The sequence below is a fragment of the Dasypus novemcinctus genome, chromosome 3 (genome assembly GCF_030445035.2).
Source record: "Dasypus novemcinctus isolate mDasNov1 chromosome 3, mDasNov1.1.hap2, whole genome shotgun sequence".
Lineage (NCBI taxonomy): Eukaryota > Metazoa > Chordata > Mammalia > Cingulata > Dasypodidae > Dasypus > Dasypus novemcinctus.
Window position 1 is genome coordinate 137,331,253 of NC_080675.1, and position 23,722 is coordinate 137,354,974.

At 37.5% G+C, this 23,722-nt stretch overlaps 1 protein-coding gene across 3 annotated transcripts; it reads left to right on the plus strand.

Moving 5' to 3' along the window:
- Positions 1–2,101: 2,101 nt before the first annotated feature.
- Positions 2,102–22,212, plus strand: LACTB (lactamase beta). Of its 3 annotated transcripts, XM_004485152.5 has the most exons (6): positions 2,102–2,478; positions 2,869–2,935; positions 4,411–4,601; positions 4,911–5,247; positions 6,559–6,724; positions 17,559–18,339. In XM_004485152.5, the coding sequence occupies exons 1-6, from the start codon at positions 2,119–2,121 to the stop codon at positions 18,082–18,084; spliced, it is 1,647 nt and encodes a 548-aa protein (XP_004485209.3). In that variant the 5' UTR covers positions 2,102–2,118; the 3' UTR covers positions 18,085–18,339. The 3 variants fall into 3 exon arrangements, with proteins under 3 accessions (XP_004485209.3, XP_071070330.1, XP_071070331.1); XM_071214229.1 differs by lacking the exon at positions 6,559–6,724; XM_071214230.1 differs by lacking the exons at positions 6,559–6,724; positions 17,559–18,339 and adding an exon at positions 22,054–22,212 and having other exon boundaries at positions 2,103–2,478.
- The last annotated feature ends 1,510 nt before the right edge of the window (positions 22,213–23,722 follow it).

Below are 23,722 nucleotides of genomic sequence, written 5' to 3' on the forward strand. Positions count from 1 at the left end.
GTTAAAGCAGCTGGAGGTGTTTAGCGTGCAAAAGTAAACACTAAGGGAAAATAAAAACCGATCTCAGATATAAGCAGTCCACTAAATTTGTAGTTCTAACTTTGAAAGAGATGCTCTTCAAGTTCTCATGGTCTTTTTTATTTCCACAATTTCTGATTCGTTCTTTTTCCTAATTTATGTTCTTATTTCATTTCTTCCTATTTTTTGTTTTTGCTACTATGCATTTTTTTTTCTTTTTTCTTTTTTGGTACTGGGGGCTGGGGCTTGAACCCAGGACCTCATATGTGGGAAGTCAGTACTCAACCACTGAGCCACATCGGCTTCCCTGAGTTTGGTTTTATCATTTGTTTTGCTTGTTGTTGTTTTTCAGGAGGCACCAGGAACTTAACCCAAGACCTCCCATGTGGAAGGTGGGTGCTCAACTGCTTGAGCCACACCTGCTCCCCATTTATTTTATTGAGAATTCTTTGATAAAATGTATTTGTTTTCTAGCACCTTTTTTTTTTTTAAGCCAGGGGAGGGTTTCTTTTTTCTCCTTCTTTTTCTGAAGATTGTTCTATTGCTTTCATTTTGTCTGGAGTGATTCTACCTTTTGATTGTTGATTTTGTTGCCAGTCTTAGAAATATTTTTCTTCATGTGTTTTGGAAATCTGGTTTGCAGGTTTATATTGAGTGGAAAATTTCTTCTCCTTTTCCTTCCTCACCTCCTCCTCCTCTCTCTTTCTTCCTGTCTTCCTACTCATTTCCCTGTCTAGTGGTTTACTTTTCTTTCACCTGGTTCCTGTAGCTCCCAGTACAGAGCCAGCTCAAACACTGGGGCTCTGGGTCCTTGCCCCATAGTGATAGTAAAGATCCTGCAAGCATATCTGTAGGCTGCTTGGTCAGGAAGGTTCCTAGGCACTCAGCTTGCATGGAGAACATTTACTCTCTTATCTTGACAAAAGCCACACTTATGGTGGCTTCTACCCACTTTAAGCCCAAAACCCAATAGACTCTTGGCTTTGGTTCTCTACATGGTTCTCTTTCTGTTCCATTCTGATCCAAGAAGTGCAAAAGGGTATAGAAACATCTAGGTACAGTTTAAAGAAGAATGTTAAAGCAAGCATCACTGTCTTCTGACTGGATGTGATTACCATTGTTGCCTTTTCCTCCAAGAAATAATTTCCAGTTCAAGATCTTTTCATCTTTTTCTTTTGGCAACAGCTTATCAAGTGAATTCTGACACCAATATACCAATTCCTCCTGTGAGGAAAGACAAGGTCATTTTATACATTGGGCAAAATTGCTTTTTTAAATGTTCAATTAAATGTCTTCAAAATTAACATTATGTCAATTTCGTTAATATTACATTTAGGATTAAATATGTTTTACATTGTGTAGCAATTTGAGGTTAGATTTCTTTTTCACAAGAATCTCTGATCATCTACTGTTGTTGAGAAATCAGAGGCAAATGTAAATTATGAGTTACTTTTGGTTTAAAAACTTTTCAAAAGAAACCTTTTTTTCTTTAATATTTGGATCTCCAGAAGTAAAGGATTTAAAAAGGGCTTTAGCTAAATGAAAGGGGCTGAAATGAGACATAAAGATCAGAGAGATGGCAAGAAAGAAAAGGAGATAACTGGTAGGTGTCTACTGTGTGCCAGGAGCTGTTCTACCAGCTGAGGATCCAGCAGTAAAAATTACGGCTCTTCAGTTATCACAGTCTGGCAAGAACCAGATAAGTTAAATGCCACAATTGTGTCAAGTGTTTTTTAAGGAGGTGTGCACCCTGTGGGGCAAGGTGTGATGAGTGCTCCCAACGGTGGCGGGGAATAGGTAGGCTTCCCTGAGGATATGGCACTTGATCTGAGGGGAAGCAGGATTTTCAGTGTCACGCCGAGGAAGAAGCGGGAGGGAAAATAGGAGGAAGATGAAATATCCACAAAAGAGCAGTGCTAGGAGAAAGGCAGGGTTCGATGCGATCGGCGCTCCAGCCTTCGGGCCTCGACTGCTCGGGTCTGGGCGCGGTCCCGGCCCCTCGCTCCTCTCCCGCGCGCTCCTCTCCCGCGCGCGCCCCCTCCCCGCGCGCCGCGGGCCGGGCTGGCGAACGCTCGCGGCGGCGGCTGTGCCAGGGACGCCATGTATCGGCTCCTGACGCCCGGGGCTGTCCGGGTCGCTACCCGCGGGGGCTGGGCCCGGGGCTGCGGGCGGCGCGGAGCCCACCAGCGCGTCCGGCGGCCGCCGCTCGGCCACGGCTGGGTCGGGGGTCTCGGGCTGGGGGTGGGGCTGGCGCTCGGGGTGAAGCTGGCGGGCGGGCTGCGGGGCGCGGCCCCCGCTCCCGCTCCCGCGGCCCCCGACTCCGAGGCGTCGCCTCCGGCCGAGCGGCCGCCGCAGGAGCAGCCCCTCGCCCTGTGCGCCCCGCAGACCGCGGCAGCGCTCCCTTCCAAGCGCTTCACCAGAGCCATCGAGAGCAGCCGCGACCTGCTCCACAGGATCAAGGTGCGGGCTGCGCGGGCGTGCGCGGCCCGGCCCGCGGGGGTCCCGGCGCCCTCCCGCGGCGTCCCCCCGGAACGGGGGGCCTCGGTGGTCGTCTCCCGGGGCGCAGCGGATCCTCCCTGGGCATGCCCGCCGTCGGCTTCCGAGAAGGACTTCCCGTTTCCAGACCCGGCTGACAAGCTCCCCGGGCTTGCCCAAGCCTGGGCCGCGGTCGCCGCGCGCCTCGGGGACCGCCCTGCCTCGCCCCTGTCGGCCGGTCCCGCGAGCCGCTCGCCGTCGGGGGCGCGGAGCGGGGCTCGGGAAAGCGCGACCCCTGCAGGCGCGGGATGACGCGCGGCGGGAGGCGCGGGGCTGCCCATCCTTTCAGTGAAGTCTCTTCCCCTCTCCCCGCAGGATGAGGTGGGTGCGCCGGGAATCGTGGTTGGAGTTTCTGTAGATGGAAAAGAAGTCTGGTCAGAAGGTGGGCTCAGAAAAGTTGTGATATCGTAACTTATTTTATGGCAGTTGGTTAATGAAATTTTGGTATATTTACTGCTTGGAGTGAATTCCGTGAAATGCGCTTCATTTTGCATAAAGCTCTACATATTGTAGGGAAAACATCTAACAATAAAGAATTGGGTTTTCTATAACAGCAAGATTTAAAATGTAATTCTAATTAATAAATTGGGGTCTTAAAGATGGCTTTTTCCTACCCCCACTTTGCAATTAGGGCTGGTTTTATTGATCTGAAAATTACATATACAACAATCTGTTAACTCCTAATTTGTAGGTAACTCTGATGGACAGATAAAATGTAAGAATTTCTGTAGTTTTTGCATTCAGTCAACAATTTATTGAGTATTTTGTAGGCACCGTACTAAGTACTGGGGATATACATGGTTCCTTGTCTTTAAAGCATTTACAATCTATTTTTTACTAAGCAGAGGTGTCAGCTATTTTTTCTGATAAAGAGCTAGAAGTTTTGAGAAAGATTTTTAGTTATTTTATGATACCTTTGATTAGCATTTTTTATAACTTAATTTACTTCTCAATTGCTCACAAATTGGTTCAACTGTTCATTCTAGGTTTTTAGGAACACTGCTTTTAGGAAATGATATTTCAGACACCATCTACAGAAATAAATGACTACTTTTAGGAGAAGTTGATGGGAGCAGTACGATTTTTAATTTAAAGAAAAATGATTCATCCCTCAAGTATCACTATAGCCTAATTTATATACCTAATTTATGAGAAATCTTGTAGTAAAAATTTTGTGTAAATATCAGTTTTTTGTGACATTTTGTTTTATGTGTTTTTCAGCATAATCCACTTGCACAGTTTAAAAATACTTACCTCTTTGCCTTTCAGGTCTCAGTTCTTTATATCTCTTAGATTTCCACAATTTCAGCCTGTTCAAAAGATAGAAACCAAAATTTAAAAATTTTCTATAAGGATTGTAAATCAGTAGCAGACTATAGGTACATAATTTTTCCTTGGTTTGCACCTGAATTAAATTGATGGTAGTAGCTCTCTTGGGTTTGCAGATCGCTTCACATCCATTATTTTTGGATTGCTATTTTAAGGTGTTCAGTGGAAACTCAAAATTCAGTAATAAATATAAACTGAATAAGAACAATGATGTTTTCTTTAAAAATGTAGATTAGTTTATTTAAAATGTGGAATGGCTAAATTGTTTAGATAAGCTCAGAATAATTATCTGAATCAGTTGGAAAACTACTAACCATAGGATTCAATTTTTAAATTTTTAGGCTTAATGTTGTTGGTTTTGCTAAGACTCGTCCCTTATGTGTTCAATTTTAATGAGCATATAAAAGTGGAATATCTTTTACTTTAGTTAAATACACAGGATGTTTTAAGATAGTATTTCAGTGTTTTGAAGACTCCTTTCACCATGAAAGCTATTAATAGTGACTTTTTTCTTTTTTTTCCTGAAAGGTTTAGGTTATGCTGATGTTGAGAACCGTGTACCATGCAAGCCAGAGACAGTTATGAGAATTGCCAGCATCAGCAAAAGTCTCACCATGGTTGCACTTGCCAAATTGTGGGAAGCAGGGAAACTGGATCTTGATATTCCAGTACAACATTATGTTCCTGAATTTCCAGAAAAAGAATATGAAGGTGAAAAGGTACTGAAACTTAGAGTTCATTTTACTAATGGCATGCTAAATGGTTCTGGCTGGACTTTATATTTAAAATGTTTCATGTGATTTTTTCTTTTTTGTTATTGTTAATGTATTATGTTTGTTTGTTTGTTTTTAACCCAGATGATAACCAGGTGGGTATTTTTCTGAAATTTGAAACTGAAAACCTGTATGTGACATATTTTTCTAGTGGTGGTTCAAAACTGAAAATATACTGAGACATTATTCCAAGACTACTAACTTTTTATTTGACAGTATAATATTGTGATTGAATTTTCATCTTTTCACAATCAGGTTTCTGTCACAACAAGATTACTGATTTCCCATTTAAGTGGAATTCGTCATTATGAAAAAGACATGAAAAAGGTGAAAGAAGAGAAGGCTTATAAAGCCTTGAAGATGATGAAAGGGACATTGGAATCTGATGAAGAAAAAGGAGGCAAAAGTAATGAGAAGAATGACTTAGCTAAAGGCAAGACAGAGCAGGATAATGAATCCAGAGGCCGGAATTCAAAACCTGGCAAGAAAAAGAATGATTTTGAGCAAGGCGAATTATACTTGAAAGAAAAATTTGAAAATTCAATTGAATCCCTGAGATTATTTAAAAATGACCCTTTATTCTTTAAACCTGGTGAGTGTTAATACCGTTTGTTAACAAAGTCATCATCTTGAAGTATTTTCAGGAATTCCGAAGTCATGCCATCCTGAGTGCTTAGATGACTGTGCATTAGATGATTGTGACATAGGTTTGATTGCCAGTCTGTGCTTGCCTTTTAGTCTGCAGTTCCTAAAAAACCCTAGCATTCAGGCAGATGGTTATTTAGATCTAGATTCATTTAAGGTTTCTAGCTTCATTTAGCTGATTTTCAGAATCAAAATATTGGTGGTGATGGGGAGTGGTTGTAGCTCAGTGGATGAGTTCCTGCTTCCCAAGTACGAGGTCCTGGGTTCAATCCCCACTACATCCTAAAAAAAAAAAGTTCAAATTATTGTTCTCAAAACCTAACCAAAGTGGACCTGATAAAGTATTGCTAATATTTTAACGTTTAGTTAGAATTTAAATCACTCAACTCATTTTATGCCCTCTTTCCTTAAAAAAAAATTAGTATTGATCAACACACTTTCATTTCCCAAAAAAAGTTACTATAAAAAACTTTTATTTTTGTGTATGTTTTAGTATGAGACCTACTGAAAAAACTTAATATCTTTAAATTTATCTTATGTTTATGTACTTTTACTCCATTTTCTTTTTTAAAACTTTTCTTTTACCATGAATGGATATTATGGGTATAATTTATGAGGGCTAAGAGAATATAATTATGGATTTTATTTTAAAAAAAGGTTTCCACTCATTTTTAGTATAGATTGTGCAGTCTAGGTTTCCAGACTCCAAAATGATATAAAGGTATGTATTTAAAATAATATATGTGTTTGAATATATATATATTTTTTAATATGTATTTGAAACAAGGTTCTAATGTCTATTTTATTAAAATAAGAACTGGTACACTTATTTCATGCCTTAAAATATGGTTGGTAGGTATATTAAGAATAAGACTATTGACTCAAGAAACTAAATTCACTTTCCTTCACCTTCTTGTTTTGTTGGAATTTAAAGGATGCTTTTTGCTTTGTTTCATTTTGTTTTATTTTGAAGTGTGATTTGTTTCTTTATTTTGTTACCACAGAAAAGGGCAGATTCATGTGATATTTTTAGTATACCGATTATCATTATATTATTTTTGTGTTAGAAAATGGAAAAGGCAGGGTCATTACCAAGTTGACTAATTTACTAATGTAATATCCATGATCTTTTCCTAAATACTGAATTAAAATATTCCAGTTTTAAAGGTATGCCAATTTTCAGCGGGAAAATGTTTGACATATTTTTAAATAATAATCATTTTCTTTTTTTTTTCCCTTCTTGCAATGATGTCTTAAGGTAGTCAGTTTTTGTATTCAACTTTTGGCTATACCCTACTGGCAGCCATAGTAGAAAGAGCCTCAGGATATAAATATTTGGATTATATGCAGAAAATATTCCATGACTTGGATATGCTGACAACTGTGCAGGACGAAAATGAGCCAGTGATTTACAATAGAGCAAGGTAAATAAATACCTTCTGGTGTGTCTAGCTATATCGCATCTTAACACTATGTTATCAATTAAAAGTCATTTTCCTGGTCTCCATTCTAAAATCAACTTTACCCATTTTGAGAGCTTTTCCACATGTCTGTGTTTCCATCTATATAGTGAGGAAAATAAAGTAATAATTCAAGCACACAATTAAGCCAAAATTATACCTTCTGTGAACATCTGTAATGTGCTCTTCAATTATTCTTTTCCTTACATTGTTTAATTAATAGTTTGTTGACCTTCTGTTATTTTTTATTATTTTAACTTTTATTTCGAAGTAATTTCAGACTTACAGAGAAGTTGCAGAATAGTGCAAAGAATTCCCATATACCCTTCACCCAGATTCCCCAAAGGTTATCATTTACCACATTTGCTAGCTCTATCTATAATTTATTTCTGAGCCATTTGGAAATAAGTTGCAGACATGGTACCCTTTTATTCCTAAACACTTTACACTGTGCAATTTACACTGTGCTTTCATCAAATATACAGACCTTATTCAAATTTTTGCCAGTTGCCTCAGTAATGTTCTTTATAGCTAAAAAGAAAAATATATATTATTTTCTCATCCAGGATCTATCTGCTGTAGGTTCTCACATCGTGTTTAGTTTTCATGTCTTTTTAGTAGCCTTTAATCCAGTACAGTTCCTTGGTCTTTCTTTTCTTTCTTTGTCTTTTGTAATCTTGATATTTTTTAAAGTATTGACCTGTTATTTTATAGAATGTCCTTTAATTTGAGTTTATCTGATGTGTCCTCAAGTTCAGATTCAGGTTATGTGGTTTAGGCTAGGAATAGCACAAGACTGATATTGTAGCCTTCCCAGTGCGTTACATCAGGAGACACATGATATCAATTTGTCCCATTATTGGTAATGGTAATTTTGATCACTTTGTTGAGATGGTGCCTGCCAGGATTCTTCACTGAAAAGTTACTATTTTTCCCTTTGTAAATAACAAGTATATTGTGGGGAGATAGTTTGAGACTATGTGAAAATCCTGTTTCTCATCAAACTTTCACTTTTTAGTTTTAACATCCATTGATGATTCTTGACTGAATAAGTTATTGCCGTGAAGGTTGCCAAATTGTGATTTCCTAATTCCATCATTTTGTTCTATATTTATTAGTTGGCATCCTATTACAAGAAATTACTCTCCCTTCTGTCTTATTTAAGTATTTTTTTTCATATCACTATGCACTCATGGTTTCTTATTTTATTCAATGAGTTATAACATGTTACTGTCACTATTTTAAATCTTATTTTAAAAATAGTACATAAAACATTTTTAAAAGGTAAAGGAAAACTATTTGTAAGGTAAATGGTTACTTGCTTATTATTTCTGTGTGTTTTTTTAATTTGGTTTGGTTTGATTTGGTTTGTTTTTTGAGGTACCAAAGCCGGGGGTTGAACCCAGGACCTCATATGTGGGAAGCCAGTGCTTAACCACTGAGCTACACCAGCTCCCCTGTCTGTATGTTTTTAACTAGTTTTGTTTGATTTTGTGTTACTAGTGACATGAAAATGGGTCTTCTGATTTGAATTACATAAACCCCTTGCTTATATTCCGTTAGAAGGGTATTTAAGAATTTTAGTATGTTATAAAAATACTATTTAAGTGCCATCTCACTAAAATAATTGAACATTTTAAAAACATCTGGTTTTTAAAGACTGTTTATAGTTAGGCATTCTTTAATATATTAACTCAGGAACTTTTTAGTTTATAGAATTAAGATTTAAAACATTTAAGCAATAGTTTTTCCCAGGTCTCTTTTATAGCTTTTATCTGTGAAATATCAAATTGTAGTTCTTTATGTAAATTTGGTTTGGGTATAAAAAGAAAATTCTAGGCAAAGTGCTCAAACAAGTTATAATATAATATGGAGAGGCTACAGGACACTGACTTTGAAAAATTAACTTAGAATTTTTATCTTTAGGAGGGAAAATGCTATGATTTTAGAAAATTTCATAATTTGATTCACCACTATGACAGAAAAGGATTTAGTCTTTTAATATTTTAAAATTAGTTTATGGTTTGTATTATGGAGGGGTTTTCTATGGATTATAGTTTTAGCTACTAATATACATTACCTAAAATAATTTAAAATAAATAAAACAATTTGCATTATTTAAAATAATTATCTGAAAATGCTAAAAAGTTAAATGTTCAATTGAGTTGAGACAGGGTTAAACTAACACCAACCGAATATATAAAGATTCCTTATTTGAACTGGTATACTTTAAAATCACAAATGGAAGCATTTGAATAACTGGCTTTTAAATTATGCTGTTATTTTATAAAAATCTGAGCTTTGTACAGAAAAATTCCAGGCTTTTCAGACAAATAATAAAAATTAAGTTGAATATAGTGGTTAAAATGCAATAAGGATTCATTTTACCTTTTAAAGTAACTTGGAGTTTTATTATTAGAGGGGAAAATATTTGAAAAGTAAATGCTTGGTAACTTCATAAAGCTTTAATTCAAAAAGATCAAGGAAAAATACTAATGAAAGAGCAGTTGTGCCAAATGTTAGAAAGCTAAGTCAGAAGTTTATAAAATGACTAGTTCACTATCTCTTAATTATTTGTTGTTAAAATTATTCAGGCTAAGTATGTTATTTACTGATTGTTTTTTTCCATTCCTTTATTCCCCTAGTATAGTGATTTTCAAACTCAGGTTAAGGCCAGTTAGGGAGTTGGAAAATCAGTTTAGTGGGTTGAGTGCCAGTATTTCTTTCTTAGGAATAGAGTAGAATAGAAAATAAAGCGCATTCCATGTAGTAAGGGCAAATATAAAATTTAGGGTAAAGGCTAGATTACTATAGCAAAGAGACCCCAAAATGCAGTGGCTTGAAGAAAGCAAAAATTCAATTTTCACTTGTAACATTCCTGAGGAGAGCAGTTCACGTTGGCAGACATCTGCTCCACAATCATTTAGGGACCCAGGTTTCTTCCAGCCTGTTATTCTTCTGGTCAGTATGATAATATTCCCGTCTGTGTGATCCCAGCTGCATTGGTGTTCATCTCCCAGGAGAGTAAAAAAGAGTATGAAGGAGCATGCACTCAATGGCTTAATGTCCAGACTGGCAAGTGGCACACTTCACTTCTGTTCACCTTCTGCAGGCAAAAACTTAGCTATATGGTCACACTTACATGTAAGGAAGGTTGGGAAACTTAGTTTCTTGCTAAACAGACATGTGCTTTGCTATAACTCTGTTACTTAAGGAAAAAGAGTAGGATGGTTTTAATAATATGCATTGTAAATTCTGTGGATTTTTAAACTGCTAACAATAAAATACGAAGTGCTACATGGTTGTTTCTAAAGGTATTTAAGAAACATTTGAAAAATAAAAGTGTTTTAAATTTCTACGTCTGTAGATGTAGATTTCTGTGGTTATATAGTGTTCTTGTGCAGAACCTTAAGATCCTTAAATAAGTTGGAAGAGGATATTTATCAGTTAATCATTATAAAAATATTCCAGTAACTTACTCAATAACTTGTGTTATATTGCATTCTTATAGCCAGAAATTCCCTAAGCATTTGAAATAGTAATGTTTATCATCCAGCTGAAAAAAAATTTTTCAGAAAAAGCCATGGATATGTCCTCTGAGAAAAGGAACTAAGAGATTAGAGCCTGTAATTTGCCTGTTTAGAGTCTAGAATTCTAGATTAAAGTCTAGAATGACTGAGGAGTTCCAGTTTCCAACCTAGATATAAGTGGTTTGAAATGCTTTATTGTTAAAAAAAAAAAAAAGTTACACAAAGCTTGAATTACGGTTAAATAAATTATTGTTCATTCTCAAGCTTGGAATTAACTCTAAGATATATATTTCTCAGTGAGAAAATTACTTCCATTATGTAGCTTAAGATTTCATTTTATTTGATTGGCTGGATTTAGAAGTATAATCATAGTTGAGGCAGAAAGTTATGAAAGCCTAAAATACAGAAGTGGCCATAGGAATGGAAGAAAGGGAGAAGGGTAAGACACAAAGTAAAGGTTAAATAAATAGGATCTAGCATCTTATTGAATGTGAGGGTTAATAGTGAGTCATCCAAAGTTTATACTGTGGCTTTTAATGAAGTTAAGAAACGTAAGGAGGTTTGGAAAAAATTTAGTTTTAGGGATGTTGATTTTGAGACATGAGATGATCACATATCAAGTTGATTCTCAAAAGAAGACTATATTAAGATCCTCTGTACTCTTTTATATCTCAAGCACATACCTGTGGCCATCCCTTCCCGACTGCCACTCCTATTTTACCTGATATTGTGACTTGGACTTTTAGGGAACCTGTAAGTATCTTGGAGGAAGAAGGAGTCATTTTTCAAAACATGTATGCCCATACCCCTTCAAAGTTACGAATTTTGAAAGGAGAGCATAATTTTGGGAAAAGGAGGCCCACAGGTTGTCTGTTAAACATCTTTCCTGCCCTTATATCCCTTTCTCCCAATCTAAATCTGAGAATTATTTATGTCAGTAGAAAATCCAGGAACCAGGTTTGAGACAGATATAGATTTGTAGTTATCTCTGTAGAAGAGATCTGGTATAACTGGAATCACTGATTATTGAACAGGTATAGAGAAATCACAGGATTGGGGGAGCACTCAGCAGAATGACCTGAGAGGACTGTCAGTAAAGTGCTAGTTAATAGGGCTACAGGGGGAGAACTGTAAAAGGGAATTAGAAGATCTTTGATGACCCACAAGAGAGCTGTTTAATAGTGGTGGGGGAACAGAAGCCAGATTTTAAAGGGTTGAAGAATGAATGTGGAGAATAAGTACATGAAAACAGCAGGTGTGGACTGTTTCATGTAGTTTGGCAGTAAATGAGGAGGGAGCTAGGACTGGTAGTTGGAAGCTATAGCGGGATAAAGATATTTTTTCCCGTAGGATAGAGGAAAGTTGAGCATTTAGTAAACTGGTCAAGGAGTTCAAGTTCTTAGCACGGCGTAGAAAATTCTTTGAGATCTGTCTCATATCTACTCCAGCATTGCCTCTTGCCACTTTTCCCTTCAAGTCCTCTGCTTCAGCCAAACCACACTACTTTGTAGTTCCCAAAAATATGCCCCATGAGCAGCCATTTCAACAGTGTTCACTCTCACTAGTACTCCGGATTCTTCATACCCATCTTACTAGCCATCCCACAAACTTGTTACCCAAAGTGTGATCTAGGGACCAGTACTGTTGGTATCACCTGAGAGCTTGTTGGAAATGCAGAATTTCAAGCCCTACTCCAGATCTACTGAAGCAGAATCTGCATTTTAACAGAATTCCCATGTGCTTTGTATGGTACATTGAAATTTGAGCAAGACTGTCCAACAAGATTATTAGCCCTTCCAAAGATGGCTGCTCCCTTGTGAGAGAAGCAGAGGTTGCTATGAGTCCTGGAGTGGCTATAGGAGATAGGTAGTACTGGCTGAGAGAAACGGAATATAAGGCTTAAGATGGAAAATCAAGAACCAGATGATTCTATCAAGGAAAATTTAACAACTTTCAGTTTCATACCCATAAAAATTAGCGAACGTCCAGAAGTAGAAAACATGTAGTAGGTACTCAATGAGTAAAGTACAGACACCATTATGATTTCAAAGTGACAGTAATCTATTTGAGCGTGGAACAACAAAAATTGTACTTAATGCTGTTCTCTGTGGATTAATAGCAAACAGTCTTTTTTGACGTGTGTTAAATGTGATATAGGTTCATATAGCTACTGGCTTACCAATGGTGGTGATCCCATTTTGACAGCACATGTACTTTAAAAAGTTTTATAAGTTAGCCTTTGAGTACAGGTAAATTCTATTTCACTATGTTCAGAAAATTTGCCTTGGTATATATTATTTGCAACTTAATACTTAACATATATTAATATCAAGTAGATGTATGCTACAATGCAGTATTTGGATGAAATTGAAACTTGCAAGTTATCTTCAAGTACTGTGGCAACTAATTTATATGAGCATGGTCTACCAGCCAAGTAAGATGCACATACACAGCAGTTCTGAGTACTTTCCTTTATCTAGCTTATTTCCCCACAGTGTTCATTTAAAATAAGAAATATGGGAGTGGATGTGGCTTAAGCAGATGTGGCTCAAGTGGTTGAGCACCCGCCTACCACATGAAAGGTCCCGGGTTCAGTTCCCAGTGCCTCCTGAAAAAACAAGCAAAACAAACAAAAAAGCCAACTGAGGGGAGCCAATGCGGCTCAGTGGTTGAGCGCCAGCTTCCCACATATGAGGTCCCAAGTTCCTTCCCAGGCCCCCAGTACAAAACAAAACAAAACATTTAGAAAGCTTATTTTACCAAAAAAAAAAAAAAAAATGCTGCCTGCTCTATTTTTTAAAGACTCTAAGGAATAAATCTCTAAAATCACTAAATGCATATACAAGAATTATCAAATAAATGGAGACTCGATTTCCTTCTGAAAATTTACTAAATGTGCTGAGTGCTTTGAGTACAGCTAATAATGAAAAGTCTTTTGATGAATGATTTCAAATAAAATCACTGTTTTCACAGGAGCTTAGGGGCAGTACCTCTCTTTAATTCTGTTGATCTTCGATTAAGTACTCTTCCAAATTTGTTTAAATAGATTTAGTATTTTATTTTAATCCCGCGACCAATGTGGAAATAATTTTTATGATCAAGGTAAACTTATTGCCCAATGAATTGAATAGACTTAGAGATAAACATAAGTTATCAGCTGTCTATTTTTTTTAATGCCCCCTCTTGCAGCTTTTTGCTTGCTGTCTGCTTTGTGTCCACTTGCTGTGCCTTCTTCTGTATCTGTATTTTATTTTTATTTATTCCGCCCTCCCCCGTGGCTTGCTTGCTGTCTGCTTTCTGTGTCTATTTGCTGCGTGTTCTTCTGCATTTTTGCTTGTCTCCCTTTTTGTCACGTCACCTTGCTGAGTCAGCTCTCTGCAGCGCTTTTGGGCCAGACTGCACTCCATGGCGCTTGTGGGTGGGCAAGCCTGCCTTTACAAGGAACCCAGGACCTCCCATATGGTAGATGGGAGCCCAACTGGTTGAGCCACAGCCACTTCCCTCAGCTGTCTGTTTTTAATATACCTTTTACTCATTTGAAAATGAATAGTTGTTTTTTTTTTTTCAGTAAATCACACATATAATATTTAAAAAAAAACTGTTAGCCCCTTGAGAGCAGCCACAGTGTATAGTTTACTTGTCTTTCCGGTGCCTTATAGTATGTCTTCATTAACTATTTGTCTATCAAATGAGGCTTTTACTTATTCATCATATTTAATAAGGCCTTATTGTATCTCAGGTACTGATCTAGGTGCATCAATGAACAAGGCAGATAAGGTTCCTGCCTTCTCTGAGAAGAAATAAACATGTAAACAATTAAAGAATTTATATATTGATATGAAGAAAATAAAATAAGGCAATAGATATAACAGGGAGGAAGATTAGATAAGTCCTCTTTGAGGCCATGCTGGTTGAGCTGAGACATAAATGATAAGGAGAGCTAGCTTGCCTTGTTCCAAATACAGAAATAAGACTGGCGTGAAAAAAATAGGTAGGGCAAGGTATTGTAAGTGATACCTTCAAAAAGGTATGTGGGGCCTAAATCATACTGAACAGTGATTCTCAATGCTTTTAGACCCAGTGCTCCTTAATTTAACAAATATTTCATAATGCCTCCTTTAATATCCTCAGATGAAAGTCATATAACTACATTCATAGTTTCAAAAACATACAGTACTCTAGCTGAAATATAAATTTAAAAAGGAATGTAATTTATAATAATATTTCAATATGTTAAAGTTTACTCACCATGATGCTAGAAGATATAATAGTCACATATAGCTTTATACATAAAAGCACTATAAATGTGACAGCTGCAAATGAAGACTGATATGATGGATTATATTGGTGCCTCAATTCATGTCCTTGGTGACATGATTTTCCAAAATGATGACAAACTCTGGGTAAAGTTTTCTTTTAAGATTTATTTTTATTTCTCTCCCCTTCTCACCCAGTCCCAGTTGTCTGTTCTCTGTCTTTTTGCTGCATCTTCTTTGTCCACTTCTGTTGTTGTCAGCGGCATGGCAATCTGTGTTTCTTTCTGTTGTGTCTTCTTGCTGTGCCAGCTCTCCATGTGTGCGGCGCCATTCCTGGGCAGGCTGCACTTTCTTTCTCCCTGGGTGGCTCTCCTTATGGGGCGCACTCCCTGTGCGTGGGGCTCCCCTACACAGGGACACCCCCGCGTGGCATGGCACTCCTTGCAAGCATCAGCACTGCGCGCGGGCCAGCTCCACACAGGTCAAGGAGACCCGGGGTTTGAACTGCGGACCTCCCATGTGGTAGACGGACGCCCTAACCACTGGGCCAAGTCCACTTCCTCTGGGTAAAGTTTTAAACAAAATAAAGTTCAGTCTTTCTCCAATTTTCAGTCATTTACACTCAAGAAAAATTCATTGTATAGTAAAAATGTGCAAAAAGTAATTTGTTTTTATGGAAAATGGAGAAGGTTCTAAGCTCAGCTAGTTTAAAGGTTTTTTACTTATATGAATATCTGGTAAGATATTTGAAGATCTGGCAGTCTGTGGAAGAATGCAGTCTGTTTCATGCATGAAAGTACATTTAGGACCCTGGAGCCCCTATCCTCTCTAAATGTCAGTAGAACCTATCTAATAATTGTGACAACTGGAAAAATACTTTCAAAAATTTCCCTTAGGGGGAGTTGGTACTACCTCTTTTGAAGACCTTTCATTGTCTTATAGACCATGGTAGAAGGTTTAGGTTTTAGTCTCATTGCAGTGGTAGCCATTAGAGGTTCAAATATATGGGAGATGGAGAAGAGACAGTCTTTAGCTATTGCGTAGAGATAAGCACAACTGATAAAGGAAGGTTATAGAGCATATGGTCAAAGACGGAGGTAGTAAGATTAGTCTTACAAGTCACAGGAGAAGTTCTTAAATGACTGGAGAGCAGAAAAGAATGGATGATGATATAAATGTATTTTGAGATGAAGATGAAAATTCAAACTGACTTTGGATGGCCTCAGTCTTCCCAGATGATTATATACTGACTAGGGCCAGGTAGAACAAAGGATTCAGAATAAAAGAGATTGGAAATAGCTATTATGAAGAATATACTGGGGAATAGCCAAGAGAAGGATGAAAAGATTTGATAATAGCAGTAAAGAACATTAGCAAATTATGAAGTGGCTGTCAGTCAGCTTTGTTATATGAATTTCTGCTGCCTTTCTGGGCAGATAAGGAACCAAGGAAAGGGGTACCTAGATTGATTAAGATTGGTGGATTGGTATGATATAAGATCAGAAAAATGAGACCACCAAAGGTTCTAGTAAGTCCACTGTTGAAATAGTTGAAATGGCTGATTGTATGGTTCAGACTAGAGAAGAAAGCAACAAAATCAGTAGGAATTTAAAAACCCAAAAAAAATAGGGAAGAGGCAAACGAAGTAGATGGGAAGTCATGGTAAGAGCAGAGAAGATAGATTCAGGAGGAAAGAGTTGTGATGTTTGGAAGTCTTAGTTGCCAGACGAAATTTCTGAGTTCGAAACCTTAGATTTAAAGCAGTTAAAAGTGGTAGTGAGGTTCAGAATCTGACAGTGCTTAAAGCTCAGGTAGAATGAAGATGAAGATCATTAACAGTAAGATAGCAAGCTGAAAACCCAAAAGTATAATCTTATAAATCTTGAAAGAAAGGCTCCTCATGAGCGGTTTTATTTTTTAATTATTTTGTGATTGATTTTTATTTGTCTAATATTTATGGTACAGTCTCATACTAGAATAGAAACCTCATGAGGTCAGGCATTTTGTCTCTTTTAACACTTTATCCCAGTACCAAAACAGTGCCTGGCACATGGTAGATGTGCCATAGGTAGTTGTTGAATGCATGAATAAATAAGAGCTTTTATTAAGTATCTACTAGAAATATTCAGTGCCTTATACATGTATTTCTAACTCTTAAAACAATTCTGTAAGTAAGTATTTTTATCCCCATTTTATAATTAGGATGCTAGGCAAAGAGGCGGTATGGAATGGGGATGCTAGACTGCCTGGTTTAAGTCTAACTCTGCAACTTACAAGCTTGTCACCTTGGACAAGTTATTTATATTGTCTGGGTTTCCTCATCTGTAAAGTGGGACTTATGATAGTATCTACTTCCTAACATTATTATAAGAAATTAGGTCATGTTTGTATAGTTCTTAGAACAATACCAGGCATATAGTAGGAACCATGTAAATGTTAAATAAAATAAGCATGCTTTGAGTAAGTGTGAGAGCTGGGGTTTGCAAATTCTAGCCTTTCCACCAAAAAAGTAATATGTCACATCATTACACATATTTTTATGTGGTATTTTTATCCAAGAAATCTAGGCTGCTTACAAATATTAACCTTATTCCTAAACATCCTGATGTGTACATTTTTAGTTATAAAATTCATTTATGGTGCATGATTCAAAATTAAGCACAAAGACTAGGAAGTTCTACCAAGCTATAGGTGTTTCTGCATATGCATGGGACAAATATATCACATGTAATATTAATACATTTTTTTAGGTATTAAAAATTTACCACCCTCGGCAAGGCAAGTCACGTCAATAGGGGGGGAAACTTTCTTTACTTTAATTCGCAAGACTAGCTTATTCACTTATCTGTGTTTCATTAGGGTCTGAATCATACTGAAAATTAATGGTTCATAGTTTCTAAGAATGTGTGAGCACTGCATTGAAATATCTATTCCATGTACCCATTTACCTTTTACCACTTATATAGTCAATAGAATATTAAATTTTTAATGACCATTCTTATTTCATTTTAGATTTTATGTTTATAATAAAAAGAGACGTCTTGTCAACACACCTTACGTGGATAACTCCTATAAATGGGCTGGTGGTGGATTTCTGTCTACAGTAGGCGACCTTCTGAAATTTGGGAATGCAATGCTGTATGGTTACCAAGTTGGGCTGTTTAAGAACTCAAATGAAAATCTTTTACCTGGGTATCTGAAACCAGAAACAATGGTTATGATTTGGACACCAGTCCCCAACACAGAGATGTCTTGGGATAAAGAGGGTAAATATGCAATGGCATGGGGTGTTGTGGAAAAGAAGCAAACATATGGTTCTTGTAGGAAGCAGCGGCATTATGCTTCTCATACTGGAGGTGCCGTGGGTGCCAGTAGTGTCCTGCTGATTCTTCCTGAAGAACTGGATGGAGAAGCAACAAATAATAAGATTCCCCCAAGAGGAATAATTGTTTCAATTATATGTAACATGCAATCTGTTGGCCTCAACAGCACTGCTTTAAAGATCGCTCTGGAATTTGAAAAAGACAGATTAGATTGATGTCTTAAAATTACAGATTTCAAAATGAACTGTTTTATTTTGGGTTTTTTAAAAACATTAAAGTTCCAAAAAACATGAGATTTTTAAGAATAAGTTTGTAATAGGGTATAATTGAATGCAGAGAATTATGTACCTCTAATGGGCTAATTTTATAAATGTCTTTTATTGTAGTTCTTTATACTCAGGGAAGTAACTATATTGTTTTTACCTTTTGAAAAAGTGTTAGCTCTTGAATAAAATATTCTGGTAAAAATATGTACTTTTTGAATGTGTAATATAGAAAAGTTCCACTCAACAGAATCCTCCAAAAATTGTTCTTTCAATATGACAGCAGAAACAAGGATTATGAGAAGTAGTGCATTTATTATCTATTGCTGCACAACAAATTATCAGTTTAAAACAACAGACCCTTATCTCACAGTTTCTGTGCCTCAGGAATTCAGATGGAGTTTAGCTGCATCAGTCTGGCACAGAGTCTCTAATGAGGTTACAAACAAGATGTTGGCTAGAGTTGCAGTCATCTAAAGGCTTCTCTGGAGCTGGAGTATATGCTTCCAAGATGGCTCATACTGGCTGTTGGTAAGAGGCTTCGGTTTCTCACTGCATGGGCTTCTCTACATGGCTGTTTGTATATCTTAATGCCATGGCTTCCTCCTTGTGATCCAAGAGAGAGCCAAATGGAAATCAATGTCTTCTATAATCTAGCCTCAGAAGAAAATCAGCATAGCACACCACTTTTGCTATATTCCTAGGTCCCACAGACCAACTTTGATTTAATATTGAAGGATTTACACAAAGGTCTAAATGTTAGGAAGTAGGTATCTTTGGGGTCAGCTCGGAGGTTAGCTAACAGTTTGCCCTCTGGGTCCCAATGAATATCCCTCTTACCTGCAAAATACACTCACCTTTTCATAAGGACCCCAGAGTTTCATCCCATTATAGCATCTCAGCTCAAAGTCCAGTATCTTCTAAATCATGTCTAGGTGTGGATGAGGCTACTTGGGGGTAGTTCCTTAAGTATAGCAACTTGAGTAGTTTCTCTTTATCTGAAGACCTATTACTAGAGAGGCAAGTTATCTGCTCCCCACACGTGCAACATACAATGGTGGAACAGATAGAGGATAACTGCTTTTTTTCGGGAAAGAGGGAAATGGGAGGCATACAAGAGTCCCTGGTGGTGTAGCAATTCTGAAATCCAGTCAAACACAGGTTGGCAGCTCCTTGATTTGTACTCATGGCTTAGGAATAATTCTCATTGGCTCTTGGCTTTGCTCTCTGGACTCTTGATTCTGTCCTCCTCTTTTCATTAAAGGTGAATGAGTTTATACCTGAGTAGTTTTCTGTTTGCACAAGGCTTTTTTCCACTTTGTATTCTCTCTGTCCCTTTACTCTAAGTTGCCAGTGAGTAACTGTGGGATTATGATTTAACTGTGGGATTTCTGAGAATCTCGTTGGCTTTGTGCCATTAGGCAAAAGCCACATAAAATCTCTTCAAAATAAATCCTTCACTAACTGAAGTTTCTGTGGAGACTATAGAAAGAAAGCACCCTTTAATGTCTAAACATCCTTATGGTTTGAATGGCTCTCTGGGGCATCATATCGTTTCTTTCTGAAATCTTTTTTTTTTTCCTCTTTCTGAAGTCTTAAGAAAGGATTTTACAGTCACACCTTTGATTTCATCTTTAGACCGTGTTTTCCTGGCAGTACCCTAGATTTTGTATTTGCCTTGAAGTCATTTCTTAATTTAACGTCATTTGTCATCTGAAGAGGCTGGGATTTTCAAAACAGTCAAGTATTAACTGTTTTTTGTTTAATAGGCCTTCCTTTAGCTTACCTCTCCCTTGCATTTTGGTATAAGCAGGGAGAAGCCAGGAGGCACATTTAACATTGTGTCTGGAAATCAACTTGGCTAGATCACACAGTTTGTTAGCATATTTTTCGCTTACCATGTTATTACAGGTGACAGTGTTACTAAAATTTCTGCCACTGTAGGACAAGACCCTTTCCTCCAATTTCCAGTATGATTTTCTTTAAGTTCACACCAGCAGCTTCCTCAAAGACCATCATACTTCTAAATAGTTTCTTCAAAGCTCCTAAGATTTCACTATTTTCTTCAAAATCCTTCCAACTCCCACCCACTGCTTTATTCCAAATCCATTTCATATTTTAAGTTTTTCTTAAAGAAGCACTTCACTTTCAGGTACCAAAATCTTCATTAGATATCCATTTTTCCCTGCCTCTGTGTGTGTATAATTCACAGTTCATTTGTCACAAAATTGACCCTTTAAAAGTGTACAATTCATTGTTGTTTTAGTATATTTGAAAGTTGTGCAACCACCATCATTATCTAATTCCAGAACATTTTTATCATCCCAAAAAGAAACTTTGTACCCTTAGCTGTCGCTCCCCATTCTTCCTTCCCTCTAGTCTCTGGCAACCTCTAAACTGCTGTCTGTCTGTATGAACTTGTCTGACCCAGACATTTTATATAAATGGGATCATGCAATTTATTTGTAATGGTGGCCTTCTGTGGCTGGCTTCTTTAGCTTAGTATTTTTTTTTTAAGATTTATTTTTTATTTCTCTCCCCTTCCCCGCCCCTTCCAGCATCCCCAGTTGTCTGCTTTCTGTCCATTCTGTGTGTTCTTTGTCCGCTTGTATTCTTGTCAGCAGCACCCAGAGTCTGTGTCTCATTTTTTTTGTTGTGTCATCTTGCTGCGTCAGCTCTCCATGTGTGCGGCGCCATTCCTGGGTAGGCTGCACTTTTTCGCGCTGGGTGGCTCTCCTTATGGGGCACGCCCCTTGCACATGGAGCTCCCCTACGCGGGGGACACCCCTGCGTGGCAGGGCACTCCTTGCGCGCATCAACACTGCACATGGGCCAGCTCCACACGGGTCAGGAGGCCCTGGGTTTGAACCTTGGACCTCCTATGTGGTAGGCAGATGCCCTATCCGTTGGGCCAAATCCGCTTCCCTTTAGCTTAGTATTATATGTACAAGTTATCTATTGCTGTGGACAACTTACCCCAAAATATATAATCTCACAGTTTGTGTTTCATAAGTGGGAGACGCTTAGCTGGGTAGCTCTGGCTCAGGCTCTCTCATGAGGTTGCAGACAAGCTGTCAGCCAAGGCTGTAGTAATCTGAAGGTTTACCTAGGGCTGGATGATCTGATTCCAGGATGGCTCACTCATAAGACTGTAGGCTTTTGGCAAGAGGATCTCAGTTTCTCACCACATGAGCCTTCCAGTAGGTATGCTTGAATGTCCTCTGACTTCCTTCAGAGCAAGTGAGCAGAGAAAATCAGGCAAAAACAGCAATGTCTTTTATAACCTAACTGGACAACACCATTTCTGCTAAACTCTATTGGTTTGCACAAACCAAACCTGATTCAGTATGGAAGAGACCACAAAAAAGTGTGAATAACAGAAGATAAGGAGCATTGGGAGCCCACCTGGAGACAGCTCCACAGATAGCTTATATATGTTGATATATTGGGAAATTGTGCTATAATAACCATAGATGGTGCATATTGGAGAATACCATTGTGCTGCTGGATTCTGGAAAATTCAAAAATAAAAGCTTTTATAGACTCTAACAACAGAAGGGGTTTCCCTAGTTCTGAGCCCTAAGCCTATTTCTTTGCTTTCCATTCTGATCTGTAAAGCTAGATAATTGGATTTCTCTGAGCTGGTTGAAGTATAGAAAAAGCAGCCCCCTTATATAGATCCCTTTCATCTCCTTATTTCTGGCTTCTCTTGATCTCATATTCATGTTTGTCAAATGTTTCAATCCATGTTGTGTCTTAATAAACATAAAAACCTTAAAAAAAAATTTTTTTTTTGAGATACCAGGAATGGGGATTGAACCCAGGACTTCATGTGTGGGAAGCTGGTGCTCAACCACTGAGCCACATTGGCTTTCCTGGGTTGGTTTTTTCACTTGTTTTGCTTGTTGTCGTTTTTTTCAGGAGCCACTAGGAACTGAACCTGGGACCTCCCATGTGGGAGGTGAGACCTCAACCTCTTGAGCTACATTCGCTCCTCCTAATGTTATTTTAAATTTTAAAATAAGCATTAAATATTGTGACTAAAGGCAAATAAAATTAATGGTAATATTTTAAAATGTTTTTAATGTAAGATTCATGTTTTTTATTTGATTGTGGGTCCTTCTAGTTCATTGCTTAATACTTTCTCAACCATATGAATGTATCCATATCTAATACATAGGATTAATTTGTGTTACTTTTACATTTATACAAATATTACCATAGTGTACATGTTTTCTACATCCCCTTTTAAATTTAACATTGATTTTGAGACCTAGTCAATTTGATACATATAAATCAAGTTTATTTTAACTGCTGTAAAATATTCCAGTGTGTCACTATATCATATTGTACTATCCATTCTCTTATTAACAGTTTTTACTATTATAAGCAATGCTGTTAGGAACATTCTTTTCTTGGCGTGAATCTTAGGAAATTGCTATTTTTGTAGGTCAAAATGCTTTAATTTACCAAATGCAATGGATGTGTCATGATGATGGGAATGAGTGTTGCTGGGGGGGGAGAGGTGGGGTGGGGGTGGTGGGGTTGAATGGGACCTCATATATATATATTTTTTTAATGTAATATTATTACAAAGTCAATAAAAAAAAAAAAAGAAAATGCCAGGAAAAAAAAAATGCTTTAATATGGGCAATTTTATAATTTGAACCTAATTCATTCTTCATATGCCAACACTGCAGTATCTGACTTTTAGTTTATGATACAATCAATGAAAAATTGTATCTGATAGTTTTTATTTGCATTTACCTTATTTAGTGAAGTTAACCATAGTTTTGGATATTCATTGACCATTTAGATTTCCTTTTCTGTAAATTTTCTCTTTATATTCTGTGCTTAACCAGAGCAGAGGAAATGAGTAAAACAATTCTTCAGGAATTGATTGTAGACATCTTCATGATTTAGGGAATTAATAACCTTGGTAAATATTGGAGTTTTCACAAAGCATAGCAGATTGTTTAATTGCTATAATTCCTCCCATTCCAGTGTGCCAGCCCCTTTGCAGTGTGGTTTTGCCACTCCTACCATCCAAAGGTGAAGTCTGTTTCTCCATTCTCCTGAATCTGGAGAGACTTTGTGATGTGCTTTGATCCATAGAATGTGGTAGAAATGGTGTTGCTTAGGCTTTAAGAAGCCTCACAGCTTCCATCCTCATCCCTTGAGAACACTGTGCTGAGACTGCCACGTAAGTAAGTCAGACTAAATTCCCTGAGGATGAGAGGTCAAGTGGAAAAAAACCAAGATGCTCCAGCTGATAACCAGCACCAGCTATCAAATAGGTGCCTGAGACCATCTTGGACCTTCCAGGTCAGTTGATCCTCCAGCTGAATGCAGTCACATAAATTTGGATCCCTTCCTCATATCACACACAAAAATTAACTCAAAATGGTTCACACCTAAGTGTAAGAACTAAACTTACAATAAAACTCTTAGAGGAAAACATAGACATGAATCTTCATGACCTTTGATTAGGCAATGGTTTTTTAGATATGACACCAAAAGCACAAGCAACAAAAGAAAATATAAATTAGACTACATGAGAATTTAAAACTTTTGTGCAGCAAAGGAGATT